General features: G+C 49.3%; 1 protein-coding gene across 1 annotated transcript in view; it reads right to left on the reverse strand.

Moving 5' to 3' along the window:
- The window catches only part of GRIK3 (glutamate ionotropic receptor kainate type subunit 3), a 239646-nt gene that overhangs the window by 72627 nt on the left and 142507 nt on the right, over positions 1 to 24512 (reverse strand). Inside the window, exons 2-5 of the mRNA XM_030823450.1 lie at positions 23093 to 23269; positions 12810 to 13067; positions 4392 to 4573; positions 1947 to 2000 (exon numbers count right to left, since the gene is read on the reverse strand). Coding sequence (XP_030679310.1) covers positions 1947 to 2000; positions 4392 to 4573; positions 12810 to 13067; positions 23093 to 23269 — 671 coding nt within the window. The remainder of the gene's footprint in view (positions 1 to 1946; positions 2001 to 4391; positions 4574 to 12809; positions 13068 to 23092; positions 23270 to 24512) is intronic.

Raw genomic sequence — 24512 nt, forward strand, 5'->3', positions numbered from 1 at the left:
TTGCTCCAAGTCCCAGCTGTAAATATCCTATTAAAAGCATCTCTGCCTGGCTCAAGCCTCATTCCAAGGCCAGAGCGGGTGGGTCCTTCAGTTGGTAAAATGGCAGGGCCTGAAGCTTTGGCCCCTCAGCACTGCAGCCTGGCTGACCTTCCAGGACAAGACTCTGGGGAAGGCACCACCCCACTGACCCCAGTACCCTCCACATTAATGCCATTGGCCACTGGGGTCAAGACCGAAGGTCTTAGAGAGAGGATCCTAGTGTCCCCCGGTCCAGGAGTTGTTCTCAGCACCCTAAGATCTCAGGATGGGATGGGGAGGGCTGCCATGAGTGGGGAGAAAGTCGTGGACCCCTGGAATGTGCCCCCCCCACCTTCCCAGTCTTGCTCCTCTGCCCTGCTCCCAGCTCTGGACAGAGGTAGAGTTTCAGGGGTCTGGTAACCTCATGCTAAGCCTCCATTGACTTTCCAGGAGACAGCATGGCAGGAAGAAGCCAGCTTAGGTGGGCGGAAATCCAGAAGGGATTCAGGGGGAGCTGGCTTCACCCTGCCTGATCTCATTTGCCAGCTTTCAGGATCTCTTTCTCCCAGCATGGCTCCTGGCAGGTCCCCAGGTCTGAGCCCTGGATCGGCAGAATCGCAGGGTGGCCCCTGAGCTCTGCTGTGGGCACAGGGTGCGGAGAGAGGGACTGTAGGGAGGATAAGTGCTTAATAACCAGCTCTCTGGGGGAGGCGGCTCTTATTTGTAGCATTTGCTCACTTCCATTGTGTAAGCGCTCCCATCACAGTGATTTCAAGCTACCAACATGACATGGACTTAGGAGGAGATAATGCAATTGGCTCTTGCCTGCTGGATCAAGCCAGCTCCTGCATACCATGAAAAGCTAACTTGCCTCTTGGCCTTTGCTTATGCTGCTCCTTCTGCATACAATGTCCTTCCTCTTTCTCCCTTGGTGAACTCCTATGGATCTTTCGAGGCCTAATTCAAGTATCTGCTTTTCTGTAAGACTGCCTCAAACTTCCCACCTTCCACCAGATCCTCAGAACCTAGGGGGTCCTAGGTGCTGGGTAGGGAGAGCTAGCTGGGTGCTGGATAAATGAATGAATATGGTTAGAGGCCTACAGGGCTGCAGTGGCTGGGCGGACACATACTGCAGGAGGCTTTTTGAAAAGCGACAGGATGGTCAGCGAGGCTGTCACTCGCCCCAGACCTGGGATGGGTGGAATAGTTTGCCCAGGGCCCCAGCAGGGTCTGAAGGTATCTATCTGCAAGGCAGTGAGGCTCAGGGTGGGTGCCCTTTTGGCACAGGAATCTCTTTATTCTGCTGAACTCAGGCCACAGCTAATTATCCTAATGGGTTTAAATGGCCCTAAATGTTCTCAGAGTTTGGACAGGACCCATCTGGAGCCTGTAGGTGGGCTAGGCTAGCTGACAGTGAGTGGGCAGACTTCAGTATGAATGTGGATGAAATCCAAAGCGACAATTCCCGTGAGGCCCGAGATATGCGTGGGGAAGTGTGGGCTAGGAACCGAGGGCCATGAAAATCATAATAGTGAAAACTTCCAGAGCTCCTCACGTACCAGGCACTGCATGTTACCTTATTAACCCATTTGGGGCTCACAGTAATCCCAGGAGGCAGAAGCCCATTTTGCAGAGGAAGAAACTGAGGCAGGGAGGTTAAGTGACTTAGCCAAGGAGCCACCAGTGGTAAGCAGAGGAGCTGGTGTTCACACTGGCTCCAGAATTCACATCCTTAATTATAACGTGATGCTGCCTCTCAAAAGTGGGCAGGTCACAAAGACATATTTGTGCCCTTACCTGGGGCCACCCCTACAGCCTGAGGAAGTGGCAGCAGTTGTCTTCAGTGGGCTGGCCCCGGCTAAGCCACAGTGACCTTGATGCAAGAGAGTCCCACCCCTTTCCCGTGCCAGGACCCAGAGGTACATTACCAGAGTGGTGAAGATGAAGTGGTAGTACTCAGTCATCATGCCCATGGCCATGGCCTGCGGAAAAGCAGAGTGTTAGCGATCAGCAGGGAACGCGCGAGCAGCCCTCCCCGCATCCCCACCCAGGGCTGAGAATGGGACTGCCAGTGGGTTGGGGAAGGCTGGCTGCTTGGAGTAAGGTGTCCTCTGAGACCACCTCTGAACAGTGACAATGACTGCCTGGCAGACAGCAGTGGATTTCACACTGGAGTGTGCTGTAAAGTCACCTGGGACAGATGAAAATGCAGATTTTTGGGTCACATTCTTCAAAGATTCCAAATTCTGCAGGGCCCATGGGGTCTAGCTGCCTCTTTTGAGTAAGCATCTCCCGGCCTGCCACACTAAGAGAAAGGCCGATGGCGTCAGTCTGAGGCTGCCTTCTCAAGTGCCCTGGACTCCACTCAGCTGAGCTCCCTGTCCCGGATCCAGAGGCAGTACGTTTCCCCCCAACCCTGCTAACCCCCTGGCCCAGCCAGGCCTGACCTGGGAGGTCTGTCTTCAGCCTCCCCAAGAAGGGCTGAGACATTCCTGCTCCCCTAGTCCTGGCTGACCACAAAGCAGGCCACATGGCCACTGTGGGATTCTTACTGTCGGCCATCATGAAGTCTACATTATCTGTAGTTTATGTATTTTATTAGAAGCCTATAATCTATTATACTAATGACTATAATGCATTTTCTACAGAGTTCCTCAGAATGCTGGGTCCACAGAGGGCTCTGGGGGAAAATGTCACGGTTCAAGTACACTTTGCAAATGCTGCCCATTCCCTCCCACCTCTGAAGAGTCACAGCCCACCTCAGCACCTTAAAGGCTCAGAGAAGTCCTGCAAGAAGCCGATTGGCTTAACTTTGTTTAAATCTGGCTTTGGCTGAGCTCAGAATCTTCATTTCTAATTCCAGAAGTTTTAAAATCAGACAGACCTGGGAGTCCATTCTGGCTTCCTGCCTGGATGACCTTGGGTCCATTACTTTCCTCTTGAGCCTCAGTTTCCTTACCTATAAATTGGGCACGAGAATTGTCCCTGTTTCCCAGTGTGGTGATAAATGAGGAGCTACATGGACCCGGCAGAGAGCAACTGCTCAGTAAACCAAAGCCATGATTGTCACCATTCTTCTGTTACACATGCTGTCGGGGTGGTGAGGGTGGGGGTGGGGGGAGGAGAGGCACTGGGCACAGCTGATCGGGAGGCTGAGGGTTATGGGCTTTCTGGGGCGTGTGTGTTTCCGCGACAGCAGCTTTAAAGATGCCCAGCGCCAGGTGTCAACTGCCTGCTGGGTGTCAGAAGAAACTCCTGATGCTTTCCTCCTTGCACTGAAGCCTCCATAATGGTATGAGATGGGGATTATGAACCCCATCTACAGAGGAGGGCAATGACTCCTGGGCCTCTTGCTCCAGGGCACACAACGTGAAAGGGCAGAAGCGGAACTCAAACCCTCAAATGAGCCTTTTAAGTGTGGTGTAAAGGAGCTTCCTTTGTGAGGAGCCAGGGATAGAGGCTGCCATTCAGGCCTGGCACCCCCGATGGGGCCCAACTGGAGGATGGGACTTGAGCCCCTCAAGGCCTCCAGAACACTCCGGCTCAGCATGTCTCCTCCTGCACCCCTTAAATCACCTGGACCCTGAGGGGTCATGTATCAAAGCCCCACAGAATGCCTCCTCCAGTCACCAGAAATGCTTTCTGGGATGACATAATTGCCTTTTACACAAAGTGCCAGCTCAAATCAGTGTTTTTGGTTTCAGCTGTGGCACCCTTGGAGGGGGTGGTAGGCGATTTCACTGTTTATTTTCTTAGGTGACTGGTGGAGCTTGGCTTTCATCCCCAGCAGGCCATGCTGAGCTGTGTTTGGGAACGAAGGCCCATCCAGGACTGAGAGCCATTCTCCTCCCCCTCTGTCGCTGCAGAGCTGAGCAGATGGTACGAGAGCCTCGATAAACCTCCCAGTAATAGGAGAGTAACACCAAGTGCCGTGGGCTACGGGGAATTAGTCACTGGAAGAGGCGGTGAGGCATTCTGGGGGCTGTTCCTGAGAATCTGAGGCCTCTCTGCTTCCTGGAGTGCTCTGCTCCTGTGTGGCTGTGGGCACCTCCCGGCAGCCTCTGCCTCCAACCAGCACAGAGGTGGGATGGAAACTCGTGTCAACTCAGCCCTCTCCCTGTGTCAGGCCGGGCTGGGTGGATCATCCATCCTCACGCCAACTCACGGAGTAAAGACTGCAGTGTCCGTTTTGCTACTGGTGAAGATGAGGCTCAGAGAGGCAAAGTGACCACCCAAGGTCACACAGCAGGAAAGTGGCAGAGCTAGGAGTCAAACTTAGATCTGGCAGCATCACACCCGCATTTGGGAAGGGGATGTAGGAGAAGTGGCCAGCAGACCCCAATCATCCCTCCCGGTGGCCAGCACTCACGCACCTGCCTGAGGATCTGGGCTGCCATAGTGTGGCTGCAGTCGAAGATAATGCGGAATTCCCGGCCTCGCTTCATCTCCTTGAGCAAGGGGCGCGAGTCGTCAGAGTCGATGGGGAGCTGACGGATCTTCAGGCGGATGTTGTATCTCGATGGGGCCATGATGAGCTCCTGCAGCCGGATGAGCCCTGAGGGGCCATGGAGCACAAAAGACACACGTGTACCACATGTATCCACAGCTCCAGGCATCCGCTTGGACTTGTGTGCACACACATGCCCATGGCCACAGGTCTGCAGACACACACGGACAGATACGTGGCCCACAGAGACTTGTGCACATGCATGGACAACACTGGAGAGCAGGTGTGTGTGCACATACAAACACATGGCTACACGCACGTGCATGTCGATATGGGCAGGAATACACTTGGGCTTATCAACACGTGTGTATATGTAGATTAAGGCCTGTGCACACAGTGGTGCACGTACACACATATGTAGATTCAAAAGTAGGCAGAGATAGCAAATTCCCACTGACTCCATCCATCTGCTTCTCTCTAGCCCAGAATGGGTGTAAAGGCTTCAGGGCCTAAATCAGAGTTCACCCTTCTTCTTCTGCACCCACACCAACATTGTGAGACATGGGACACGATTTCCCTCAACATCTCCAGCGAGCTGCTTCCAGAATATGGGCACAAAAGGCAGCTCCAGCATCAGTGGTACTAACCTGTACCAACCACTGGGCTGGGTAAGGCCAGGAGGTATTTGTGTCTCCCCACTCGTCCCCACTAAGGGCAGGCTGCCTTGGTAAACCTTATCCACTTTCTCAGGTTTAGTGCAACCACCTCCTCCATTGAAGCCTTCCTCTTTTGCTCTGTCCAGAAAAGATCACCCTCTCCTCCAACTCAGCGGCCCCCTCCCTCAGCAATGGCCTCCTCTGGCCCCAACTCATTCCCCTCATCCTGCCACCAGCACGTTGATATCTGGGGCTGGGTTCCCACCACCCCCAGCACAGGGCCTGGCACTCAGATGGTACTCAACAAAAGTTTCCATAATTGGATTGACTTACTGTTTTTTTTTTTTTTTTTTCCTCCCACACTGAAAAATCTATCCTCTACCTTGGTTGGCATTTTTATAAAACCACTTAATCTGGGGACTTCCAGGGAAAACGGAATGTCACTTCTTGGAGACAAATGGCTTACTTAGGTCTAATTAAGTTAGTTTCTGTCCCTATTTCAAGGTCCATTTTTGCTGACTTCTTTCTGCATAGCCTGGGAGCAAGCCTGCTTGCTACTCTCTATATACTTCCCGCCCCTTCCTCTCCTCCAAAGAAGAAGCTGAGCCAGCACACGGCCAGGTCCCAAGAGGGCCATCCCCTCCTGCCTGCTTGGTCCCTAGTCATCCCCAGGACTCAGTGTCTGGTCCTGGCTGCACAGTTCATACAGCATGTCCCAACCCTGCCCCTCACCACTAATGGCACTTCGATTTTCCTTTGCGGAAAAACTCCTCCCCCACTCTTAGTTTCTGTCACTCAGGAGGGGTCCATCGCCAGCTCTAGGGGCAAAGCATGTGGCCCCAGCCTGGGAATAGGTATTGACTCAGAGATCGGTACAATACCATCGACTCCCAGAAACTGTGTTAGAACAACTGGCACAAAAAGAGGGTGAGAAACACTCCCTTTTTCACTCAACTTCAAATAGGGAGGTTGTAAGTCCGGGGTCCCCACGTAGACCTTGAGAAGGATTCCACCAGGACAGGTGTCAGAGAGAACAAGTAACAAAGAAGTCCTAACGATCTTCACTTCAGCCTCTGGATCAAACGGTGCCTGAAGCTAAAATTAGCTCCAAACTTTCCAGTAAAGGAAACCAAATTGCTGCCCCCCAACTTTTTTCGCTTAAGCCAGTTTGCACTGGATTAAAGTTTGCAATCAACTGTTACTCTATCTGGAAAGAGCCCCCCTGACCCCACTCAGATAGCCCTCTCCAAAAGCCTTCCGGCAGCAAGTCCCACTTTCCAAAACAATCTCTGGTACACACCCCTGAGTCTGTTCAGCGATTATTCCCATTCCTGTGGGCTGGACATCAGGAAAGCAATCTGATTGGTGTCCATCATCTCACTTTGCTTCGGGGACAGAAATATATGCCTGTAGCCTAAGCCTCCTAAAGAGCTTCCACACAAGCTTTGCCACGACTGGGCTTCAGGAACCCCCAGCCCACTGAAGACTCAAACCCATGTGCTGGAGTTGGGAGACGGCTACGTAGCCTCGGAGTGGTCTGGATCAAACAGGTGCCCTGTGCTTCCTAATACCAGACTTGATGGCGGGGAGGAAGAGGCCACAAGCTATCCCGAGACGCACACACAGGCTATCCCCCTCCCAATGTATCCAAGAAATTCTTGATTAGGTTGAATGATGCTTTCCTTTCATATCTGTCACCCCGTGAGGTCCAGGGTGCACAGTTGGCTCCTCCCTGTTTGGTTTTGAGACTTATGTGCAGCATCAGCAGGCATGTGGGCTTTGGGGACCCAGGCTATGAGGACTGGGACAGGCTGGATGCTGGAGCAGAGGCCACCAGGGCCTTCTTGTCAGCCAGGCACATCGCCCCGTGTAATGCACGGTGACCCACATTCTCCAGCAGCAAATGTCAGCCCTCCTTCCCATCAGTGTATTCCCAAAGGAGACCAGAGGCTCCTCTCAGCCCACTCCAGCAGAGGACTAGGCTCTCTTTGTTTGCCTGAGATGAGCTTTCCTTCCTGGCTGCTCCCCTAATCAATCTCTCTTAAAATATCTGCAGTGAATCATGGTTGTTGGAATCATGCTTTTCACTCACAAAGCGCTTCTGCATTCATTACCCTATTTAACCATCTCCCAATCCTAGAAGGCATATAGAACAAGGATTTTCATTCCAATGTTACAGATAAAAATCCCAAGGACCACAGAGGTTAACACCACAGAGGTTAAGTGATTATGGAATCATAATTAGAGACCCAATAACATTTTGGCTTCTAGGCTGTAGCCCTTTTCTTCATCCCAGGTTTTTGTTTGTTTGTTTGTTTAATCCCATCCTTTCACCCTCAAGATGAGTTTGTCTTTATGCATAGAATAGATAAGGCACAAAGCTCGTGGGGCAAACACTGGCTGCCTCCTCAATAGCCATTCCCCTTGGGGGGGATTGCAGCCATGACCCCAATTCTTCACCTCTCCTTATAACCACACCCTTTGCCAGGTAACTTTGCAGGGCCCTCCAATTGGGCTCACCCATATGAATTGTTTTGGCCAGTGGGATGTTGGCAGGTACCATGCAGGCAAACAGTTGAAATGGAATTGTACATCGGGTTTGCTCTCTTGCCCCACTACAATTGTCATGACAATGTGCCCGGGCTATCCTGCTGGAGGATGAGAGACAGGTGGAGAGCTGAATACACCTGCATCTCAGTCAAGGCCAGCCTAGATCAGCCAATAGCCAGCTGACCCCCAAGCAGGTGAGTGATCCAGGTGAGCCCAGAAAAATGACCTAGCCAAGTTCAAGAAATCACTGACCCTGCGGACTTGTGAGTTAAACAAATGCTTATTATTTTAAGCCACTGAGTTTTTGAGGTGGTTTGTTACACAGCATTATTATAGAAGGAGATAACAACTGCACTCCCTTCCTGCATTCTAAAAGAACTGTGATTGTGTTTGGGTGAAAATGCACCAGTCCCATGAGATGACTCGTGATTGGCAGGAGCCAATCAGTGGCAATCCCATTCCCATCTGACAATGTCTAGAATAATAGGCATGGACCCAGTGAGCTTAACAGGATTGTCTTCTAGAAGGTTCTGAGACAGATCTTCCTCTTTGATAAGAGGCATGAGTCACATTAAGAAAAATCTCATTGGGCTGGTTGTGGTGGCTCATACCTGTAATCTCAGGGCTTTGAGAGGCTAAAGCAGGAGTTTGAGACCAGCCTTGGCAATACAGCAAGACTCTGACTCTATAAAAAAATTTAAATCTTAGCAGGGCATGGTGGTATGTGCCTGGGTTCCAGCTACTTGGGAGGCCGAGGTGGGAGGACCGTTTGAGCCCTGGAGTTCAAGGTTGCCAGGAGCCATGATTGTGCCACTGCATTCCAGCTGGGCGACAGAGTGATACCTTGTCTCTAAAATAAAAAAATAATGAAGAAGAAAATCCCGTTGGCCTCTACCTCCTGTATGCCACCTACTGCATGCTCCGAGCTTCAGCAGCCCTATTGTGACTATGAGCTGAAGGCCAAGAGAGCTGTGGCAATACTGACCCAGCACCCTCACTTTGTCAAGCTGCTAAATCATCCCAGGAAAGGCCCATCTCCAGAATTCTTGTCAGTGAGATAACAGTTTATTGCTTGAGTCAGTGTGAGTTGGGCTGTCTGTTACTTGCAGCCAAAACATCCTAATGGACACAATCTCCAAAGCAAACACAGCCAAAGCCCACTGTGGAGTACTTCCCACTCCATGGGTTTGATGACCCATACATTGTCTTGCCCTTTGACATATCCGGATTCTGGGAGCACACTTCTTTCTACCCACTGTACATCATCAAACTTATATTATTTGGCTGACACCAACCCTGAGCCCCTAGTGCTCATTGTCTTCTTGATCAAACTCACTGCCCCATTGACTCCCCTAAGTTTTAAATATTTGTTGAACTGAATTGAGTTGAATTTAACTGAATCAAATGGAAAATGAAGTTGAATTAAACTCTAATTAAATAATGAAGGAAAGAGTATAAGGATGAAAAAATGAAGATGTTGCTGTCCTATCTCCTTTTGAGAAGTTAATTGTATTCCAGAGGAGTGGGTACCTGCCCAGTGATCACAGGTAATTCCAGGCCATCAGAGCTGAGAATGAAGTGACAGGTACTTATAGTTAGAGCTAAAGGCACTTGTGGGTAAGAGCTGCAGACCCGAGCATCAGCTCTGGCCAGTTTTGTTAGCATGGTGTCCATCATCATGACAAAGCACCTTTTCCTCTGCAAAGCCACTTCCTCCACCCTCCATCTAGACTATGTCAGGGTCTGCTCTGACCACTCCGTACCCATGACATTCCAGTTACATGTCTTCGACATTACCCTGTTCACATCCCTTTCTTCTCTTCCATTCTGGCCCCATGTTCTCTTCCAAGCACCCCTCGAATTCTGGCCTCCTTTGCTCCTGCCTGGACCAGTGCGGTCCGCTATGCTCTAGTCTCCTTGCTCTAGGCTCTCCTTCCAACCTTCCCTGTGCATTGCTCTTAGAACCACCTTCTAAAACTCTGCTTTGATTATTCTACAACTTTGCTCAGCAATACTCAATGATCCTTGGCTGCTTTAAAGATAAAACTTGAACTCTGAGGCTGGATATCTGAGACCTTGCGTAGCCAGCTACACTCTATTAATCTGACTTTTTCTTCCCACCTTCCATACCTGAATCCTCTCCCCTAGCCAGGCTGTCCTCTTGGTTAAGCTGCTAGGTACAGTCCAACCTAGTTTTTGCTCATGCTGTTCCCTCCACCTGCAATTCCCTCATGATTCCTCTCCTCATTCATCTATCCTCTCCTCATTCACCTATCGTGCTCCAATCTCTCCTCCTCTGGTAAGTCAGCTCAGACTAGCCAAGGCCATAGAGCTTCCACTCCCCAAGTGGTCTGGCTCTGACTAAATGTATATGCCATTTCATTCTTAGCTCTGATGGCCTAGAATTATGTGCGACCTCTGGGCAGGCACCCATTCTTCTATACTAAGATTAACTTTTCAAAAGAAGACAGGATAACAACATCTTCATTTCTTCACCCGTATACTCTTTCCTTCAATATTTAATTAGGGTTTAATTCAACTTGATTTCCAATTCAATCCAAACTAATCCAATCCAATCCAATCCAATGCAACTCAGTGCAACAAACAATGAAAAACATCTACATTGTACCAGACCCTGTGTTAAATCCTGGAGGCACTGAAAGCTCCTGGCCTGGAAGCAGACACAGACTCACAGACAGATAACGATTCACAGTGGTACATTATGAAACGACTCCACAATGCAGCAGAAACACTGGAGTGGCTGGGAGGTGGGCAGGAGCGCCCCTCAACGGCAAGGTCTTCATGCTGGGGTGAATAAGCCGGGCTGGGGATCCCTGCTGTCAAGGATCTTCTGTAGGGTGCTTTGGAAATAGCAGGAACTGAATAGATGCTTGTAAAAGCCTGAGTTAAATAAACAGCTTTCCAATTGTCTTTTCTGAGGGAGTCTCTCCCTACTATTTCCAGTCCCCATTAGGAGGTAATCAAAAGCTGACATTGAATCACAGGCAGCTGAGAGCTGGAGGGCTTTTTCAAGGCTGGATGCAGCAGCTCTTGACACGTGGGCAGAGCAAGGCCAGACGGGTTAAGTGACTTGCCAAGGTCACTCTCTCTTAAGAGGCCAGGCTAAGAAATGTCTTGGGACTCAAGTCTTTGGAAAGAAAGAGGAGAAGAAACAGCTCCATGCTGGCTAGCAGCACGGACTTTAGGCTCAAACAGGCCTGTAGGTGCACGCTGGCTCTGGCACTCACTAGCTGGGTGACAGTGCACAGGGCATGTCACCTCTTTAGGACTCAGTTTCCTCATTTCTAATTCATCGCTCCAGGGAGTTACTATGAGATTTACATGAAATGAACTGAGATCACACTTGCACCACTTGGTTCGCAACAGGTAAACAGTAGCCTTCTTTAGCAGATGAATCCAGAAGCATGTATGAATTCCATCTCTAGGGGACTCTCCAGGTCTGTCCCTGCCCCACACATCCTCACAAGGATGACTTAAGGATGAAGGCAGGGACCGGGCAGCGGTCAGTGCCCTCAGTGGCTCTTCTCTCCCCACTCCCTTTCCTGCTTGCTCTTTTTGTGACTTACGGCAGATCATTAGCTCTCTGTACACAGAGCTACATAGAGATGGCTCTGTTCACGGAGATGGCTATGTCGTCCCCTGTTTGTGTTTCCCTACAATGTAGTGCTTGCCAAGACCAATAACTGAGTTTTGGTGTGGTGTGGTGACTCACACCTGTAATCCCAGCACTTTGGGAGGCTGAGACGGGAGGATTGCTTGAATCCAGGAGATACAGACCAGCCTGGGCAATGTAGCCAGACCTTGGCTCTACAAAAAAATACAAAATTAGCCAGGTGTGGTGCTGCATATGCCTATAGTTCCAGCTATTTGGGAGACTGAGGTGGGAGGATCTCTTGATCCCAGAGGTCGAGGCGACAGTGAGCCGTGATGGCACCACTGCACTCTAGCCTGGGTGACAGCAAGAGTGGGTTTTGTTTATCCAAGTATCTCCAGCTCCCAGCAGTGAATGAGATCCAAAGGAAAAGCCAGAGTGCGTTTGCTGGGTTTGTGGGTGGTTATCTGCTAGGCGTGTGCTCTGGGCCCTCTCTAAGGGCCTGGGACTTGAGAGGCAGGGGATATCACCTTGGAGCAAGGGTCTTCTGGAAGGTAGGGCCCAGGCTGGACTCGGAAGGCAGGGCAGGAGTGGGTCAGGTGGGTCCTACCCAGAAAAATGTGGGCAGCATTAGCTCCAGCTGGCAGAGCATGTGGGACAGGTGCAGCCACATCAGGGAGCCCAGCTTTGGGCCCACAGCTCATAGCCACAGGCCCCAGAGCCCATCTCCTCCCTCTGTCCTGGCAGGATGAGACAAGAGCCTGGTGCTGACATCTGCAAGCTTGGCCCTGGCTGGGGTCAGCGGTCAAGTGGGTATGGCAGGGGCTGGTGTGTGTGTGAGCAGGGCTGGGCACATGCAGGTGTCTCTGTGTGTGAGTGTGGGTAGAGAAGAGTGTGTGTGTGGCGGGTGCAGGTGTGAGGAGGATGAGAAGAACCAACCTTCAGTGCTCACTGCATGTCAGTGCTTGTCACTGTCATCTTGTAATCCCACATTTTACAGATTTACATTTTATAGGAAACTGAGGCACAAAGAAGCTACTCAGCCAGCAGGTGATAGAGCTGGGATTTACACCCAGGTGGTTTGGCTCCAGTGTGTACACACTTAACACTAGGCCACGCCATAAGCTATGTGTGTGAGTGTGCAAGTGTGAGGGTGGATGTGTTTGCAGCAGATGGAAACGTGTGAGCGTAAGAGCGTGGGCAGGCGTGGGCGTGGCTTGCAGATGTGTGTGCTGCTGCTAGGGTGGGTGTTCAGCGCAGATTTGAACACTTGTGCTGCTAGAGGAGGAGGTGAGTGTGAGGCAGGGGTGAGGTGCACTGGGGCTGAGTGAGATATGAGTGCAGCTGGGGTGCACGGGGTGTGAGTGGGTGCAGGGCGAACATCAGCATAACCGAGTGGAACTGGGGTATGGAACACAGCCTCTTCCCCCGGGGCAGCTGTGCTGAACAAACAGACAAGAGCCTGATCCTGGGCCTCTGCCCCCCTCACCCGTTGCCCCCAGCCTAGCCGGGCCTGGCCACCCACCTGTACTGTCATCATAGACCACAGTGGCCGACCGCCACTTGAGGTACTGGACCAGGTCGAGGATGGCATGGCTGAGTGAGGCGTAGTCGGGGTAGAGATTCACGTAGAAGGTGTCCTTGTTGTCCAGTGGGTGGTGTTTCCAACGCAGCTGGATGTGGGGCACCTCCAGGGCATTGCAGATGGACTGGACAGCGTTGGTGCAGGAGCCCTGCGACGGCCCGAAGATCGCCACCACGCCCAGCGCCAGCTGGTCACAGGCTGCAACAGAGGGTAGGGCAGCACAGGGGTCAGCGTGGGGGCTGTGGGCATGGGGACAGCGATGCTGATGATCCTGTCAACATGTGGGAAAAACAGCAACTGGAACCCTCGGTGGGTGCACAATGGACGAGCTCTCTGAACCTCAGTTTCCTCATCTGAAAACAGGGGTTCTAACAGTCCCTGCCTTGCAAGACCACATGAAGGTGGAAAGACACGGTTGTGGGAGACTGGAGCACAGTGCCAGGGTACGTCCCTTTTCCTTAGGAAGTGCCCATGACAAAGAAGCGATCACCACCTTCGATGTTGTCATCCTGGGATTAGCATCACCAGCTCTGTGCCAGGTTCTGTTCTTGGGGGGACTTGAGAAACAAATAGAATCAAACTGGCTGATGGTGCTTCAACTTCAACCTCTAGCCCGGCCTGTTCCCTACCCCGGACCTGTGCATCTCACCTCTTACTCAACATCACCAGTTAGATATCTGACATGCATATCAGATCTGACATGTCCAGCCCAGGATCCCCTCTTCTCCCAGCCTCCCTCACCTCAGTAAACAGCAGCTCCATTGTCCCTGGACCCATATGCCAAAAACCATGCCAAAAACCAAAAACCATGATTCTTCTCATTCACTCATATCCCACACCCCAATTCATCAACAACTCCTGTGGCTTCACCTGCAAAATACATCACAATCTGAACACTTCCTGCCGCTCCCAGCCCTGACTCCCATCCTGGTCCAGGCCACCATCATCTTTAGCTTGGATTATTGCAGAAGCTTCCTCAGTCATCCTCCCTCCTGTCTATTTTGCACTCAGCAGCCAGGGTGAGGCTTCCACAGTGTAAGGTAGATTACGTCACTCCTTTGCTTCAAGGGCTCTTCAGTGCAAAAGCCAAAGTCATAACAGTGGCCAGAGATCCTGCTTGTTGCAGCTCCTCCCTCCCTGTCCCTACCACCACTTTTCTGACTTTGTCTCCCATCCTTCTTTCCCTCCCTCAAAGCATTCAAGTCCCTCTGGCTTCCATGATGCTCCTTGAACATGCTAAGTGCACTCCTGCTTATTTGCACGTGCTGTCCTCGCTGCTGGAATGCTCTTCCCTCACAGAGCCTCAAGACTCCCTCCCCCTCCTCCTTGAGGCCTCTGTGTCTGTGTCTTACTAAGGAGGCCTTCACCGCGCAATTTATAATCGCAATCCCTGTCCTTCCATGCCCTGTTTATTTCCTTCTTTATTAAACGATCACTGGAAGTCTTGTCCATTGCTTGACTTTCTCTTCCCAGTAGAATGTAAGTTCCAAAGAGGCAGGGCCTTGATCTATGTGGTTTACTACTGTATCGACAGTGCCGAATCATCATCTGAATGTTGAATGAATGCCGAATCCCTGCCTTCAAACAGTTCAGGTTCTTGCGGAGGTCCAAAAACTCAGGCAGGTGAGGCAGCAGATGCTTTCCACCGGCCTGGGATGGTCAAACATCAGTGGGCATGACAGAGCATCAAATGAGCAGACTCAGGGCAGCTGGGGCTCAAAGTGGGGGATTCTGCCTAAAAGATCCATAAAAAGGGGATCTCTTAGAGTCATTCTGGGGTAGGTGGGAGAGCTCCCCAGGAGCCATTCTCCCTTCTTTTCTCAACTGTCTCTAATTTTCCTTGTGGCTTCACCCCTCTTTTCTACTCTCAACCCACCGGTGCAGAGAATGCGGCTTGCACCCAGAAAATCACTCACTGACCTTCGTAGTTCACAGCCATGAATTTAGGGGACAGTTGTGGGCCAGTCAGAGCCAGTGGGATGCCATGATATCCACTGGACTGAGAAAAGGACACCTCCCTCTTTAAGTGAACCTTCAAGGAAGTAACAGCTGGAGCTGCAGTAGCCATCTTGTGCTCATTAAGAAAGAGGGGTGCCTGTCTGTGAACACAGTCAGTGTGGGTTGAGCAGAGCCAAGAGAGAGAAAACACAGGAGTCGCCGACCAGGCAAAACCCTGGACTTAGAATTTGCATGAACCAAGACTTATGCCATTTAGATTTTGGTTTTCCACCACTTGCAACGATCAGAGATCCACCAACAGAGCATGAGCAAGCTCACCTACCTGTGGACAGGGGAACGACCCTATGTGCACACATATGACATCTGATGCACACAGGAGGAAGCAGGACAGAGCACCGAAGCAGGAATGAATACACTGGATTCAGACATGTCCTGGCTGCCTCCAGGGCCTCTGGGAATGACCCACTGGGCACAGGCCTACCCCTAAGATTTGCAGGGCCCAGGGCCAGAGTATAAGTGGAAGCCCACATACCATATGGCTAAATAGTTACATGCTGTTAGTCAAGCTAAAAAACTGTTAAATCAAACATGTCCTTTTCTCTTACCTTGACAAATGTACCTTCATCACGATCTGGAAAGTCAGGTGAGAATGGAGACCGCCTACACAGTGACATGGGGGGAGGTGGCACCAAGACCCCATTCTCCCCCTTTCTCTTTTACCACTGGCTCCATCCTGAACCATAAGGGGCCTTGCACTCTCTGTGGAAACCCCAGCCCTTATGTCCAAACACTGTCTACACCCACTGCAAACAGTTGCCCCTTGGTCACCCCTAGGTCCTAAAAGTGCACCTCCTGAAGTATGGCTTTCCCTCTGGAAGACAGACCCAAGGAAGAGGCCCATGCATGTCCTAGAAGTGGGCTCAGGCCCAAGTGGGCAGGAAATTCCGGGTTCTAGATACTTGGAGGAAAGTCTGGAAGGGCAGGGCACAGGCTCCTGGTGGGTATGTCCCCTGGTCCCACTGACTCCTTGTCCCGGGAGGAGAGGCCAACCAGAGGAGGCAGAGGGCAAGACATCAAAGCACAGGCCCTGGGAAAGGGTCCCTCTCGCCTGGGCTTAAGGATAGTCCAGATTGATCCAGATTGATCCAGAGATACAGGGTAGTTTTGAATCCATCAGAATATGTGGTCTTGGGGTGTTTTTCCTGTTGACTCACATCCACCACTCCCACTGCCTCCTGGAAATGGAAGATTTTATATAAAGAAGTTATTTTTCCTGAAATCTGTACTTCTACTGGGAACACCAGAGATTGCCACTTATGGGCAAGGTGAAAGATATAGCAATGTGATGAGCTGGATAGTTTTTGTTAGGAGTCTGCTGGAGCCCCCTGGAACACTGGGCAGAACAGCAGCAGTGCCAGCACAGAGGGTATCTCCTGGGCAACCCAGGATTCGTTGTGGCCAAGGTCAGGTGCAAGAGAGCACATACAATGGAGGCATGGCATCCTCCTGGTGCTTCTGTAGTTCTGGGACTGGGAGCCAAGTCGGGGAAGCACCATCTTGTTCCTGCTCTTGTCACCTTCGAGTCAACACGCCTTGGGTAGCCCTTGTTGTGAGTAGGTGTGTGAGACAAACCACACTGATAATAAATGCTTTAAAAACAGGAACTCTGGGTTTGCTGGTGAATTGTCAAATTTAGGACTAGTTCTTTTTTCAGTTCCCTCTCCCCAAGGAGGCCATGCTCGGACCTGCACCCTCACTACCCATTCGTGCTATTCTTCTGCCCTCTGGGGGTGTTGCGTATCTTCCCCAACCACCTTGTCCCCTTCAGATTAGGCACTTCCTGAGGGAGGAGGCCACATGTGAGTCACTCTGCAACCATGGGAGCTGGCTACCAACATCGAAGAGATGATAACAGTGAGTGACAGCAGTCCAGGGCTTGCCCAAGCCTGAGGCCGTGGGCACCCTGTAAACCCTATAGGTTTCCCTCATACTCTCTCCTACCTTTGTTTTGAACCTTCTAGCTGTCCCCTGATGCCTCTGGTTTCTGTCCCACTATATTCTCTGTCTATTCTTTTTCCCGGAACACCTTCAGTTTGAAGACTTGGTTGAATGATTTGAATGTGTCATTCACTCCCACCACCACCTCTAAGAATTTGCCTCTTAGATTTCCTTCATTGATTGATGCCTTGGAGCAGTCAGGTCCAGGCTTCCCTGCCACTGCTACCCTTACACGGCCTGGCCTCTCAGGTCATGTCCAAGGTCTGGGCATGTTGTTTGACCAAGGCAAGGGAGAGCAGACCAACACAAAGTCTGATGATGCAGAGGATTGTAAGAGTGTTCTTCAAAGAAGTGACTTTTATTTTGATGCAGACTGTGAGGATTATGACAAAGGCAACTGAAATCATTGTGATACTATATTGTGAGGCTGCCAATGATGATAACGGAGATGGCATTGCTGAGGGTGAAATTAATCATGTTGATGTTGTGATAGTAATGGTGGGATGGTGATGTTGATGTTGGTGTTGATGAGACTGACAATGATAAAGGTGTGGGTGCCTTCACTGTAATGGTGATAATGACAGGGGATGACGGGATGTCAGCATTGATGAGAGAGGAGGTGATAACAACGTTGATGGTACTGACAGTATCAGTGGGATGGTGGCAGAGATGTTGGTGCTGACAGGACTGGTGATGATGAAGATGTTGCTGTCATGGCAGTGATGGAGGTGATGACGGTAGGGGTGGTGTTGGTGGTGCTGATATTAAGAGTGGAGATGATACCATTGTTGCTGGTGAAAACAGTAATTGTGGTGCTGGTGTACTGGTGTTGATAGTAGAGTCAATGGTGGTGGCATGATGACGACCACACTGGGTTTCATTCTGCAAGAGATGCAGTGATTAGACTTTACTCTTGCCTAACAGGAAGCATCAGTCCTGGCCTTCACCTATTGCTTTTCCCTGGCCTTTCTCCACCTCCCCTTTCCTGTCTCCTCCATGTTCCTTCCACCCTCTGAGGACTTCCCAGCTGGGAAGAACACTGCTGCCCCACAGGGACCAGGGCAGATCTTACAGCAGCAGCAGCAGCAGCAGCAGCTTTTCTTCCAGATGTTTCCAGGGCAGCAGCCAACTCTTGTTCTGGCAGCCTGATCACACTGCAGTAATTACATTATTTGTGGCTTCAATTTTGAATCCATTTTCTGGTCATTTTACAGTAACTCAATGGTTCACAGTCATTGTAGGAGTCCACAGCCTGAATGCCGTCCCCCCCACTCCCTTTCCATGGCAATTGTAGTTATGGCAAAAATTATCCCAATCAATTTGTGTCTTAAAAGGAATTGAGCAGCCCAGAGAATAAGTGAAGGCGGAGGAGCCTGGGGAGCCCTGGGTCGATTCCAGGCCCACTCCGGTCAGCCTTGGAAGAAAAACACAGACGCTGTCTGCGCTGCTGCTGCCTCTGGCGCTGCCTGGAAGTCACTCATCTTTTAATTCTCACAAAATGTGTAAAGATAAAGACAATAAGTGAAAGTCCATTTTAACAGGGAAAAGCCCCCTGGGCCTCATGTGGAGGGAAGGACTAATTCAAGCAGAGCTGGCAGGTGCCAGGCTTTGTGCCTCTGCGTCCCCTTCCCCCACAGGGCCCGAGGTGGCTGGATCCAGCTGGAGGGGAAGAAAGCAATGACGATGACTTCAGTCTAGGGAAAATGAATTATCGCTGGATTAATCAGAATTTGCCCCAAGCCCCAAGTTCCTTGGAAGAGTCCTAAAGATGCCTCAGGAGAATGCTGTTTAAAAAACCAAAGATCAAAAGGAAAAATAAAGATCATGGGAACATGGGGCTCCCTGAGGGATGGAGGGTGCCCAAAGGGGAGTGGGATCCAACAGCAGGAATGTGCCAAGGTGTGACAGTGGTGTTGCCAGTCATAGCAGAGGGATGGTATCTGTCTTAGGCATGTCATCACAGGGACATTGAGGGTTGCAGAAAGATGGCACAATTTTTTTATTGAGATATAAAATATAGTAAAGTGCATTAATGTTAAGCACATGACTGTTACGAATTTTCACATATAATTTCATTCATACGTCATGCACTCATGTATGCTACACTATCTCAGTCAAGCTATAGGGCATTTCCAACACCTAAGAAGGGTCTCTCTTGCTCCTTCCCAGTGAATATCCACTCACTGCACACTACTCCCTCTCGCAGAGGAAATCTCTTTTCTTTCACTCAATACTGTATCTGTGAGGTTCATCTATGATGTTGAGTGGAGAAAGTTTATTTTTTAATTGCTGATTAAAATTCCATTGTATAATCATATCCTAATCTATCTATTCTCCTACTGACGGACCTTTAATTTACTTCTAACTTTTGATTATTATCATTAAAGTGGCTAGAAACATCCTTGTAGGCACAAGCTTTAGTAGATACTGCCAAATAGTTCTCCTAAGAAATGGAAGGTTTTACTCCCATCAGCATTGTATAGAAAAAATAAGCCCAAACCCCTACCTTCCACCGTACACAGAAAATCAATGTGAGATAGATCACAGAGCTAACTATGAAAGATAAAACAACAGCACTTCTAGGAAATAAAATGAGAGAATATTTTCATAACCTTAGTGTAGACAAGGACTTCTCAAACAATACAAAAGACATTAACCATAATGGAAAATATTGATAAGTTGGACTTCTTTAAATTAAGAACTTTGCCCCTCAAAAGAAACTGTTAAGAGAATGTAAATGGAGGCCCACATGTAATGCATATATGCAATAGAGATATCTCTCCAACAAAGGACGCAAGAATATATAAATCAAGAATATAGGCTGGGCATGGTGGCTCATACTTGTAATCCCAGCACTTTGGGAGGCTGAGGCGGGTGGATCATGAGGTGAGGAGTTCAAGACCAGCCTGGCCAACGTGATGAAACCCTATCTTTACTAAAAATACAAAAAATTAGTTGGGTGTGGTGGTGGGTGCCTGTAATCCCAGCTACTTGGGAGGCTGAGGCAGGGGAATTGCTTGAACCCAAGAGGTGGAGGTTGCAATGAGCTGAGGTGGCACCACTGCACTCCAGCTTGGACAACAAGAGTGAAATTCCACCTCAAAAAAAAATACATATATATATATATAGTGAGACAGAGAGAGAGAGAGAGAGAGAGACTCACTACATATATATAATGAGACTCATTACAGAAACCACCAGAATGGCCAAAATTTAAAAATAAAACTGACTTTACCAAGTGTTAGTGAAGATGTAGGGCAAGTGCCACTCTCAAACATAGCTGTGGGGAGTGCAGACTGTGCAGCAGCTTTGGAAAACTGTTTGGCTGAACATATGCACATTCTGTGACCTGCACACTTCCACTCCTAAGTATATATCCAACAAAAATGAGTATACATGTGCATCACAAGACATCTACACGAATGTTCACAGCAGCAATGTAGGTAATAGCCCCAAGCAGAAACCAACTCATAAGTGCAACAAAAGTGCAATGGATTTGTTTAAAATGGGGCATATTCATGTAACAGAACACTGTACATCAATGAAGACCAATATAGTCAACCATGTAGACAATCTCACGGATACAAGACAGAGCAAAGAGCAAGGCTTAAAAGAGTAGACACTGAATGATTTCATTTATGTAAAGTTCAAAAACAGCAAAAACCAGTGTGGGGCACCAGCAGTCAGAACAGTGGTGACTTTGGGAGAGGAATGACTGGGAGGGGCATGGGGCTTCTGAAGGGCTCACATGGTCTATATCTTGATTTGGGTGGCAGTTCCTTTTTTCTTGATCTAGCTTGAGTAGGTGTCTGTTTCTTATAAACTCACACTCCTTGACCAAGCTAACCCTCCACCCTCCCTTTCCTGCACTCTCTCCTGCAACTCCCAGTATGGCACCTGTTGCTTCAGCCACTAGATGTTAAGCTCCATGGTCGCAGGAACCAGCCACCTCTGTCTTAAACACTTTGGGATCCCCAGCACCTGGCACACAGTGGGTGCTCAACAGACTTCTCAAGTGCATAAACTGGCTCCTTCAAACAACTTGCATTTTCCACTCTACCTTCTGCCTTATCCCACTCCTCACTCTTTCCCACCATCCTTCAAAGCTCAACTCAAACCTCTCCTCCTCCAGGAAGCCTTCCTGCTTGTACCACAACACTTCTGTAGTTCTCTCTCATTTTCTGGTTGTTGTAGTTATTGGTCCTACGACCCAGCTTCCTTGGGCATGACCTATAAAGGGCAGGGCCTTTTTTCCTGCAGGGATCGTAAGGAACGATATTCACTAAGTGGGTTTGACACACTTTCATTTGTGTATCCGATCAAACCACCAGGACTGATTTTGTGCCTCCTGTGTGCCAGGCCCATGCCAGGTTCTATAGTGGAGCAGTGAAAAGGCACGGGGGCTTGCAGACAAGTGGAAAACATGTACAATAATCACATGACCTCTCTCTCACACCCACAGGTCAGGCTTGTGAAAGAAAAGTTCAGAGTGTTATAAGATGAAAGCAAGGAGACCTGACCTTGTCTAAGGGCTCTGGGAGGGTCTCCTGGAGGACTGGAAGTTTGAGAAGACAAGGATGGGTTGGCCAGGCAAAGGGCAGGAGAGGGTGGGCTGGAGAAAGGGAATTACAAGCAGAGGTGGCAGCATGTGGGGAAGCCCAGAGGTGGGAGGAAGCATGGAACCCTGAGAAGGGCAGGTGTGGCTAGAACCCAGGGCCTAAGGGAGCAGATGGTATGGATGTGGCTGGAAGGTCAGGTTGAGGCTAGACTGGAAAGGCCCTCATGGGCTCTGATGATGATTTGGGGAAAGACCATGAGATGTTTCATCCAAGATTTTAAGAAAGCAAGTCATGCCATCTGGTTGCGGCGAGGCGGGGAGTGGAGGGGTTGTGGCTTTGGTCACTTGGAAGCCCAGGGCTAGATTTTCAGGAGCTAGGAGGTTTCTGCCTTGGGCCTGCTCACCAACAACTTGGCAGTTTCACATAGGGCGGGACTATAATTTCCTGGAGGAAGTAACTCCGGGAGGGCTCGGAAACTCTGCCCCGGGTTCCTTGCGTGGCTGGGGAAGGTCCCTGTGCTGAATCACAGGCATATCGCTAGGGAGTCATTGTATTATTTTAGTAATTTTTAGAAAACATAGACGGAAAACCCAGTCTAGCTTTTTGTGGGTGGTTGTACCCACGAGGGCCTCTGCACTCTGATTCCAGGCATTTGTTCTGTGTTCTGACCTTTTTATTGAGTAGTTTTGGTTGAGTTCAGTCATTTTCTAGCTGGACAAGGCCGGGCAGAGGGTGTCAGCATAGACTCTCAGCAGGGAGATGGACACTTCCCTGCACAGGGTAGGCTGCAGGGCATGCTGGGAAAAGAGTGGGAGGACACAGGCAGGGAGTGGGCACAACAGCAGAGAGAGGGGTCATGGATGAAGGATCACTCTTCGGATGATCCAGGCTAAACCAGGGTGGGGCACCTCTTGTCTGTCTGCAGATCAGCTCTGAGATTCAGCAGAGTGGCCTCAAAAATGTCAGAATGGCCGGGCGCAGTGGCTCACACCTGTAATACCAGTACTTTGGGAGGCTGAGGTGGGTAGATCGCCTAAGGTCAGGAGTTCAAGACCAGCCTGGCCAACATGGTGAAACCCTATCTCTACTAAAAATACAAAAAATTAGCTGGGTGTGGTGGCATGTGCCCATAGTCCCAGCTACTCAGGAGGTGGAGAGAGGAGAATTGCTTGAACCTGGGAGGTGGAGGTTGCAGTGAGCAGAGATCATGCCACTGTACTCCAGCCTGGGCAACAGAGTGAAGCTCTGTCTAAAAAAAAAAAATATGTCAGCAGTAATTGCTCTCGATATCAGGGACTCTGACTGCCAGAATACAAGGCAAGGAGAAGCAGGTGGGTGGGACACAGAAATTGGGTCCCTGACCTGATGGCTCAGTATGTGGAGGGCAAAGAAGCCAAGTGCAATACGAGTAAAGTCCTATATGGTACTTCCTACTTGCCAGTGCTTACTATTCTAAGCACTTTACAGAAATGCATCCATTGTGCAGATGAGAAAACTGAGGCACAGGGTATTTTGTCCAAGGTCACACAACTAATATCAGAGTTGCTAGGATGCAAGTCCAGGCAGTCTGGCTCCAAGCCCAAACCAGGTAGAAAAGGCTCTGAACCTACTTGGAGCTCTGGCCTGTTTCCAGGATCTTGGATAGCAAATGCAGTGCTTCCCCTCCCCAGGCCGGGAAGAGAACAGAGGCAGGAACTGCACACTCACCCTTTTTGGTCGCCTCGAAGCTGTCATGGAAGTGAATCCTCTGTATGTCATAGGTCAAGGTTGTGTTGGGCAGCAGAGTCCTGTTCCTGTTGATGATGTTGGCAGAAAATCGAAAGGCGTGCTCCTCGGCGTTCATGACCTGGGCGTTGGGGCCGTCCGCATACTCGAAGATTCCTCCTGTGAAAGATGAGTAAAATTGTGTGTGGTTGGGAGGAGGGATGGGGCTCTAGCAAGTGCGCTTGGGTCAAAAGATTTTATAGACAAGCTGCCTGCTCCCTGAAATGTTCAATAATATCCTAGGTAACTGCCACACCTAGAAAGTGTGCAGGACCACAAGAAATATGAAAATCCTCATTCATTTCACTCAAACAGCAAATTCCTGGTAACAGAGCTCGACAGGGCCAAAATAAGATTACCAACTTATTAATATTGCTGTGAAAATTCTCAATAGAATTCTGGCAAGCAGAATCTACCAGGATATTACCAGGATAACATACCATGACCATGCAGAGTTTTATTCTAGGAATCTAAGACTGGTTCAATATAAAGAAATCTATGAATACCATTCCATCACATCAATAGTTCAAATAAGAAAAAAAAATATAATCAACTCATAAAATGCAAGATGGCATTTAATAAAATCCAATATCTATTGCTGTTAAGAATGCTTAATAAAATAGCACCAGAAGAAATACTTCCTTGAAGCTTTTTTAGCTTAAATCAGCCTTTAATATCATACTAATGGTGAAAAATCAGAGGCATTCTCATTAAAGAAAAATAAGAGGCATGGGGGAGGATTTGCACCACACCATTAACCAATGAAATAAGAAAGAAAAATAATTTAGAGGCACAACATTTGTAAAGAAATAAATTCTTATTTGCAAATGATATAAAAACCCTTAAAATAATCCCTAAACATGAAAACAAGTAAGAACTAGTAGGAGAGTTAAGTTAAATGACCAGTTAGCACAAATTAATAGTGTTTCTTCATATCAGTGACAATCAGTAAAAAAACTTAATAGCAAATGAATTCCTTTTACAATATCAGCAAAAACATTAAATAACTAATAATAAAGCAAATAAGAAGTGTGCAATTCCCTATTTATTTATTTATTTATTCATTTGAGATGGAGTTTCACTCTTGTTGATCAGGCTGGAGTGCAATGGCACAATCTCTGCTCACTGCAGCCTCCGCTTCCCAGATTCAAGCGGTTCTCCAACCTCAGTCTCTCAAGTTGCTGGGACTACACGCACATGCCACTACGCCCGGATAATTTTTGTATTTTTAGTAGAGATGGGGTTTCACCATGTTGGCCAGGCTGGTCTGGAACTCTTGACCTCAGGTGAGCCACCTGCCTTGGCCTCCCTCCCAACGTGCTGGGATTACAGGTGTGAGCCACTGCACCAGGCTGCAATTCCA

Source organism: Nomascus leucogenys, chromosome 12 (genome assembly GCF_006542625.1).
Source record: "Nomascus leucogenys isolate Asia chromosome 12, Asia_NLE_v1, whole genome shotgun sequence".
Lineage (NCBI taxonomy): Eukaryota > Metazoa > Chordata > Mammalia > Primates > Hylobatidae > Nomascus > Nomascus leucogenys.